At 40.3% G+C, this 9,230-nt stretch overlaps 1 protein-coding gene and 1 non-coding gene across 4 annotated transcripts in view; both read left to right on the forward strand.

Moving 5' to 3' along the window:
• The window catches only part of LOC140068392 (poly [ADP-ribose] polymerase tankyrase-1), a 150,621-nt gene extending 146,349 nt beyond the window's left edge, over positions 1-4,272 (forward strand). For all 3 annotated transcript variants that reach the window (XM_072113995.1, XM_072113996.1, XM_072113997.1), the window contains one exon: positions 2,638-4,272. In XM_072113995.1, coding sequence (XP_071970096.1) covers positions 2,638-2,724 — 87 coding nt within the window. In that variant the 3' untranslated portion in view covers positions 2,725-4,272. The remainder of the gene's footprint in view (positions 1-2,637) is intronic.
• Positions 4,273-4,562: 290 nt separating this feature from the next.
• Positions 4,563-4,709, forward strand: LOC140088024 (small nucleolar RNA SNORA79). Its single transcript, XR_011850053.1, has one exon. It is a non-coding gene; the product is annotated as a small nucleolar RNA SNORA79 (small nucleolar RNA).
• Positions 4,710-9,230: the final 4,521 nt, after the last annotated feature.

Raw genomic sequence — 9,230 nt, forward strand, 5'->3', positions numbered from 1 at the left:
CTGGCAGGCTGTGTACAAAAGGGGGGCTGGCAGGCTGTGTACAAAAGGGGGGCTGGCAGGCTGTGTACAAAAGGGGGGCTGACTGGCTGTATACAAAAGGGGGGCTGACTGGCTGTATACAAAAGGGGGGCTGACTGGCTGTATACAAAAGGGGGGCTGACTGGCTGTATACAAAAGGGGGCTGACTGGCTGTATACAAAAGGGGGGCTGACTGGCTATATACAAAGGGGGGCTGACTGGCTGTATACAAAAGGGGGCTGGCTGACTATATACACTCCAGGAGGGATGGATGTATACTACAGGTGGCTGGCTGGCTATATAGTACAGGGGACGGGCTGGTTATATAGTACAGGGGGTGGGCTGGCAGGCTATATACTACAGGGGGCTGGCTGGCTATATGCTACAGGGGCTGGCTATATACTCCAGGGGGCTGGCTGGCTATATACTACAGGGGGCTGGCTGGCTATATGCTACAGGGGCTGGCTATATACTCCAGGGGGCTGGCTGGCTATATACTACAGGGGGCTGGCTGGCTATATACTACAGGGGGCTGGATGGCTATATACTCCAGGGGGCTGTCTGGCTATATACTACGGGGGCTGGCTATATACTACGGGGGGCTGGCTATATATTACAGGGGGCTGTCTGGCTATATACTACGGGGGCTGGCTATATACTACGGGGGGCTGGCTATATATTACAGGGGGCTGGCTGGCTATATACTACGGGGGGCTGGCTATATATTACAGGGGGCTGGCTGGCTATTTACTACAGGGGGCTGGCTGGCTATATACTCCAGGGGGCTGGCTGGCTATATACTCCAGGGGGCAGTATGGCTGGCTGGCTGGCTCCAGGGGGCTGGATGGCTATATACTCCAGGGGGCTGTCTGGCTATTTACTACGGGGGCTGGCTATATACTACGGGGGGCTGGCTATATATTACAGGGGGCTGGCTGGCTATATACTACAGGGGGCTGGCTGGCTATGTATTACAGGGGGCTGGCTGGCTATATACTACAGGGGGATGGCTGGCTATATACTCCAGGGGGGACTAGCTGGCTATATACTACAGGGGGGACTGGCTGGCTGGCTATATACTCCAGGGGGGACTGGCTGGCTATATACTCCAGGGGGTTGCTGGCTATATATTACAGTGGGCTGGCTGGCTATATACTACAGGGGGCTGGCTGGCTATATACTACAGGGGACTGGCTGGCTATATACTACAGGGGACTGGCTGGCTATATACTACTGTGGGTGGACTGTACACTACTGGAGGCTGGCTATATACTACAGGGGCTGGCTGACTATATACTACAGGGGGTGGGCTGTATACTATAGGGGGCTGGCTGGCTATATACTACAGGGGGCTGGCTGGCTATATAATACAGGGAGCTGGCTGGCTATATACTACCGGGGGGTGGGCTGGCTGGCTATATACTACCGGGGGTGTGCTGTATGGCTATATACTACCGGGGGTGTGCTGTATGGCTATATACTACCGGGGGTGGGCTGTATGGCTATATACTACCGGGGGTGGGCTGTATACTACTGGAGGCTAGCTACATAGTACAGGGGGTTGGCCGGCTATATACTACAGGGGGCTGGCTGTATACTACAGGGGGCTGGCTGTATACTACAGGGGGCTGGCTGGCTGTATACTACAGGGGGCTGGCTGGCTGTATACTACAGGGGGCTGGCTGGCTGTATACTACAGGGGGTTGGCTGGATGTATACTACAGGGGGCTGTCTGACTATATACTGCAAGGGGCGGGCTGGCTGGATGTATACTACAGGGGGCTGGCTGGATGTATACTATAGGGGGCGGGCTGGCTATATAGTACAGGGGGCGGGCTGGCTATATAGTACAGGGGGCGGGCTGGCTATATAGTACAGGGGGCAGGCTGGCTGGCTATATACTACAGGGGGCTGCCTTTATACTACTGGAGGCTGGCTGGCTATACACTGGGAGGATGTGATCTATGCATTTCCCACCCTCTGCTTATACTCGAGTCAATAGGTTTTCCCAGTTTTTGTTGGTTAAATTAGGGGCCTTTTAGGGGACTATTTATGTGAGAATAGTCATATTTATCTGACTTTGAGGGACATTTTTTTATAGTTTCTTGATTGAGATTTGATATGAAATATGGAATTCTAGAAAGGACATTTACTACTACTACCCTACCTGAGGAGGGTAGTATTTTAGTTGATTAAAACCTGGTGACAGGTTCTCATTAACTCCTTAACAATAAACAAGACTGTACACCGCAACATTTTTCTAAAGATAAGGCATGGCAGAAAAAATTCCCTCCATCCTTAAGGTTATTGAGAGCGGTATTTAATACACTTTTATACCTGTAACCCCTGTGACCTGGAGAATGTATCTTATTTATGACAAAATGTACCTGTTGCTGGCATAAGCTTGAGTTACCATATTCACCATAACTACCATAAATCATGGCAATGGCCCTCTACAAATCATTCCCTTTACACTAATGGAACCTTTCTTTATGGCAGACAAATTCCCCCACTCTCATGTGTTTTGGCTAAATTTAACAGGTCAGAATTGGTACGGAATGTGCACAAATGATGACATTGATGTGTAGCCATGACCTAATATTGCATTTTAATCTGCAGGCTTACCCAGAGTATCTCATTACGTATCAGATTGTGAAGCCAGAAGCTCCCTTACAAGCTGCCACAACAGCAGAACAGAAAACCTAGATCTTGGTGGACTTTTGACAATTCACTACTACAACAGAGTGAATCTAAGAGACTGAATCAAAGTGTTACGTATATGGTGGATGCACTCCATCTGGCTACTGTTCCTTTAATGAAGATGTTTACAAGGAGCTGCCTTTTTAATAACTTTTCTCAGGCTTATTTTCAGTAGGTGATCAGAGGCATCAAAACAAAAACAAAGAAATTGGTTACAAATCTTGTCTGATGTTTCAGCAGCATTGTACTGTGTATTGCCACATCATCATTTCCAAACTGGTTTACGTGTTACATGTATGTGTAACATTTCTCTGACCTTTTTGGTTTACAGTCAGCTCGAGTACCTTGGGATAGGGGATGCAGTGTTATCTGCTATTTATTTGTTTTTATATTTCAGTATAAATACACTAAATGGAGCTGAAATATTCCATTGATTTTCTTCCATTCCTTTGTGCAAAGGCAAGTTCATAAACAATGCAATATTTACTTACTGTGGAACAAGTTAGAATATTTGATAAATGTCTTTTATTATATTTGCACTTTTATGAATAAATGTATTGTATACATATGAAGAAGGAACAAAAAGACATAAAACACTAAAGCTCATCTTCTATGAGATGGATATACAGGATAGTAAATAAAATCTTATTAAGATCATTATTGCTATGTACAAGATGGGATCTCTCACAGTCCCTTATTGATACACTTTTCACCATGTAATATGCATTGTGCTTTAAGGTGGTATTCTGGATTTTTTGTATACATTCAAGCTGATTTATTTTATTAAGCAGTTCTGAAGCTTGATAGTAAAATAAATATTAGTTGTTCTTGGTTTTTAAGATTTAAATCTCAGTGAGGCTTCATTCTTTACTTCATTGTCATGATCTCGTAATGCAAGTTTATAGTGTTACTATCAGGCGCCACTCTAGTAAGACACAGCTCTGATACACCATGTGCCCGGCACATGATCACAACAGATTCTCATCATGTGGAAGTAAATGGTGAATTGACCACAAGAATACATTAAAAAAAATCATAAAGGTTTGTAACATTTCTTTATTAATGATAAGCTGAAACCAGAATACCTTTTAAAGCAAAATGGGGCCCTTACAATGCATTGTGGTGTGCACCCAATTTCCCTGGAACGTTCTTTTGTTGTCTGTGGAAGGCTCATATATGCAATTACATATATACTGGGGTCCAGACAGTTGATTCTGTAGAATTCAGTCCACATGTGAGTATTGTTTTCTAGACCAATCCTAGAAAAGACAACATAATTCTCACTGTACAACAGATATAGGGCGAGATATATCGATGGCTTAGGCCTCTTGATGTATATGGCAATCAATGCCACTGGCATAGTTTTGCGTAAAAGAAGCAGAGAGCTGGTTTTTCAAAACAATGCAGGCAAGGGGCATAGAAGCAGTGATAAATCTCCCCCATAATGGCCTATAGGCAACCTTTTAGTAGAGGCTTCTCATATTGAGCTTACAGCTGTCATTTGAGATCATTACTTATATTGTATGAGGGGTGTGGTGAATATTATTCTGATAAATTTCAGGGCCCCAGTATCATTGCTTTCTGTTTCTTTACAAACTTAAGCTACATTCACGCGTAGTCTTATGTGTGCTTGCCCAACTGTAACCTGGAGGAAGAGTGGTGACCTCTCCATAGGAGATAGCAACACACACATATTTTTATCTTTTTCTTGTGTATGGTGCCACATGTGCCCAACATCGAAGCGCCTCTGTGTGCCTATTGCCTTCTATGGGGACGTACAGTGGCAGTGTGTATAAGGCCTTAGGAGAATTTCTTAATGAAGTATATTCAAAAAATGTTCACTGCGATGGCTGTTCCTTTCTGAGCCCAAAGCTATGGACCTAGGAATTTTAGGCTGTTGTAGATTAAATTTGCCTTTTTTTTACTCAGGAGTGGATATAGGTGGGTTGGCTGCCTCTCTGCACTTTTGAATTTTGCAGGGCAAGACAGCATGAAAAAAAAAAAAAAAAAATGTTCACAACACTCCCCTCCCCCCACAATATCAAAAATCATCTGAAATGACGGTTGCTCCTTAACCTTGAGAAGTTAGTTGCTCTTTACCTGTGATCTTTTCACCGTTAAGTAGATTAGAGAAAAGAGAAGAAGGGCAAGAAAAGCACTTCATCTCCATTTGCTTATTTTATTTTCTCTCCTGGATTTAACTGTTTACATGCTAATTATTATACTTTCTCTCCCAGATACCAATAGCACTGTTTACTTGCCAATTATTATATTTTCACCTCCAGTTTCCACTGTTTACATGCTAATTGATATATTTTTCTTTCCATTTTTACATTTAGCACATGCTGCATGTAATAAAAGACTTAATCCATTCTACTATCTGCACTGAAGATTCCCTGTAAAAGATTAATATGCTGTCTAAATACAGTTTTACCTTCTAGTGCCATAGAAACTCACAAGTGGTAGAATGTTTTGTTACAAGGTATTCTAGGCAATTTTGTTTGCCATATGAATAATAGGAACAGCTTACTCTAAAAGTAATTTCTCACAAGGTAATTTCCATAATGGTTAAATGGCACAACATATAAACTACAATTAAACATATGCATTCATGTAACATAAATTAGTCACATCCATTTTCATTATTTCATATTTACTGTAACAGCTCCTGCATTGGTCATTGTAATGGTTTCATGTACTGTATTTGTCAGAGAACCTCAGATTTACTATATACAGCAGGTCACAAAACAAGAAGTGAAAACATTAAAACAGAGAAAAACACGTGTGTGGCATCCTGCTTCCTATATGTTAAAAAATTATTGGTAATTCCTATGTGTGTCACTTTGTATTCTGGCCATCGCTCTCTACTTTGCTGTCTGCCTGCACATGGGAAATGAGTGGTATTTTTTCTAGATCAAAGATTGTGCATTGCTCCCATTCAGATAAATAGTTTTTATGTTTTGTGGTCAAGGAAACTTTGGTTTGCATACACAGAATTCTAAGACATTCCTTCTGACATAGAGTTTCTTTCCCTTTCTCTATTTTCCTGTTCTTTTCTGAGCAACTTATAATTATGCATTATTAATAATAATTAATAATTAAATTATTAATGAGACCCTAGGGAGAAGGGAGATGTGTATTGCCGGTTCTCTCTTCTCTGTTCCTTATAGTCATTCATAGAGGAGCAGAGCCGGTGCTATAGCTTCACGTGACTGCCGGGTCTAAAGAGTTAATCAGAGCAGCTGGCTCCCAGTACAGCTCTAATCAACATCACCAGTGACACGTAGTTGCTTTCCTCTGTAACTGAGGCTTTTATAGATGAATGCATATTCATAAAAATACATTTGCATTTTCCCCCTATAATAAAACAAAAATCCCCAGCTCCACTACAAAAAAACATCGCCATAGTTGCCCCGTTTGCCCGAGACTATAAATATTGTGTATGTCAAAACGACCAAAACTAAATGGAGAATTCATTAATAATGTTCATTTTAAGTTATTTTAAAACTTAAAATAAAAAATACGTACTAAAATTTAAAAAAAAAACAAAAAACATTTTTGTATATTTCACTTCAGGTCTGTTGGATTTGGCTCTAGAAAAATGGGAACTTGTTTCTACAATGTATCCCTTACACAGCGGACAGAGAACAATCCTTTTTCCCCATCTCTCTGTAGCACTCTAATGCTCTCTTATCTACACGTGAATATGTTTTCGTTCCCATATTTGTGTTCTGTATGTTGCCACTTTCTGAACTGCATGTATGTAATAATAGCAGAATGGCAAATGTCACTATCTTGTCCCAACGCCTTGAAGGATCACTTCATCTGCAAATAAATGCTGGAGAAGCACATGCTGTAATCACAATCAGGGATAGGAGCTGCTATGAGTTTCTGCCATCTGCCAAAAGAAAAAAACAGACAAAAACAATGTTACAATAGAGGCAACAGCCATTGTTGATATTGTAGGGAAGCAGCGACAAATGTAGTTGTGAATTCAGCACTGGATTAAGCTAGAACAACTACAAAAAGACTTTTCCAAACTATAAACTAGAGCAGGAAGGATCATCCTCCACCTGTTACTTTTTTGTTAGAAAAATGGAAACCCCTGCTTGTGATTGGTAGGGATCCCTGCAGGGCAACTTCTTTAACCCCCTAGCATTCAGCGCCGTACTAGTACTGTGCATGCTCCCGCTATAAGCGATCAGTGAAGTACTACTATGGTGCTGGGCCGATGCCGGTTCGGCTCTGCAAGAGAGTCGAGCTGGATTTGGGAGTTGCAGGGTGTCAGCAGTAATCCGAGTAACCATGGCTTTAATTTGCCTGCCGAGGGTCACTGCCCCACATTTGCCCCCTTCCCCGAGCCGTTTCCTGGGGGGCGCCAATCGTTATGGCAGCCCTGTACGTGGCAGTGCCTATAAGATGGCGTCTATGACGTCATCTTAGATTCACAAAGTCAGCCTGTACATAGCCTGACACAGCTAATACCCGGAAATACATCAGTATTGCAGGATATTATCATGAATAAGCAATCAGATGATCATGTCCCATGGTGGAACAAATAAAGTTTAAAAAAAGTTATTAAATGAAATAATAAACTAATAAATGAATAAAAATGCCCATAAGCCCCAAAACATATAAAGAGACATAAAATTCTCAAGAAAGCACAACCCCCACCGCGTCCGTAACAACCCGTAGAACAATAGTAAATAATTATTAAACCCGTACGATGAACTCATTAAAAACCCTTCCATAATTATGATTTTTACCTGTTTAATCCCACAAAACATCTTTTTGGAAATGTGTAAATTTTAGGGCTAAATGAACGTATAACTGTCAAAATTTGACCATTCTAAATTTCACCTTCATTTTGATTTAATTACTTTGAAGATCTTAAGGGGTTAACAATCTTTGTAAAAGCTGTTTCTGATAGTTTGAGGGGTTCAGATTTGAAAATGGGTTGATTGATTGTGTAGGGTGGTTTTAATGCGAAATATTTAAAATTTCATTGAAAACAGTAATTATCTCCAAAATAGTCAACTTTGAAAATATGGAAAAGCAATATTCGATTTGCAAACCGCATGGCATCAAAATAAATTATCCAGACATTTCAAAATTATGAAAATGTAATGTAGACATATGGGAAATGTTATTCAGTAACGTATTTAGGTGGTTTTCACTACCTTCTATGGTTTCAATTTTGAAAAATGGCAAATTTTTCAAAAAATTCATCATTTATTTTCTTTTGCGTTTATTTACATAAAAAATCTGCCAAAATTTACCACTAAAATGAAGCACAACATGTGAGGAAAAAACAAACTCAGAATCTCTTTCATAAGTAACAGTGTTCAAAAGTTAGAACCATATAAAGAAACGCAAGTCAGTATCCAAAAAGTGGGCTGACCCTTAAGCTACAAAAGGGCTTCGTCCTTAAGGGGTTAAAGTGGATGTAACAGGATAAAAAAGTCATGGCTGCTTTCTCTCTCTCCATACATTTATCAGCACTGTGTTTGGTTTCTTACACTACGTTTTAAGACTTTTTTTTTTTTTTTTTTAATTATTTTGTTTCACTGACTGTGCCATGAACAAGGATTTTTGATGCAAGGACTCCCTGAAAAACAGCAGCGCTAAACTGTTATCATGATTACAGATTGGCGCTACTGTTCTTTGACTAAGAAGGGACTACTTGCATCATATATAACTATGATGCCAGGAGTGCCATCCATGGAACAGGGATCGGTCTATGAAACCGGACACTGCATGTCCTCGGGCACGAGCTTTAGTTCTGATACATTTGCGGAATAGTGTATGGAATTTATAAAAATCCCATTCCCACAGTGTGGAAAAAAGCTTTAAGGTTTATGATCCACAGCATGTAATTTAACCCCTTAACGCTGAAGCCACTTTTCACCTTCCTGACACAGCCCATTTTTTCAAATCTGCCCTGTGTCACTATAAGTGGTTATAACTTCGGAACGCTTTGACATAAACAAGTGATTTTAAAATTGTTTTCTCGTGACGCTTTGTACTTCATGTTAGTTGAAAAATTTTGGTGTTTTGTTTTGCATTTATTTATGAGAAAATCAGATGTTTGGTGAAAATTTGGAAAAATTCTTGATTTTCGAACTTCTAAATGTTCTACTTTTTCCATACATAGTCATAACCGCAAAAAAATGTAATAACTAACATTCACTAAATGTCTAATTTATGTGGACATGGTTTTTTATGCATACTCTTATTTTTGTAGGATGTTATGGGCCTTTGAACGTTAGGTGCGATTTTTTACATTTTCATAAAAAACGCAAAATCCTGCTATTGAGGGACCTGCTCAGGTTTTAAATCACTTTTAGAGGCCTAAATAAAAGTAAAACCCCATAAATTACCCCATTATAGAAACTACACCCCTCAAGGTACGTAAAACAACTTTTATGAAGTTTATTAACCCTTTAATTATTTTACAGGGGTTAAAACAAAATCGGATACAATTTTGAAAGTAAACTTTTTTGGCTAAATGA

The sequence above is a fragment of the Engystomops pustulosus genome, chromosome 1, assembly GCF_040894005.1.
Source record: "Engystomops pustulosus chromosome 1, aEngPut4.maternal, whole genome shotgun sequence".
In the NCBI taxonomy this organism is placed as follows: Eukaryota; Metazoa; Chordata; class Amphibia; order Anura; family Leptodactylidae; genus Engystomops; species Engystomops pustulosus.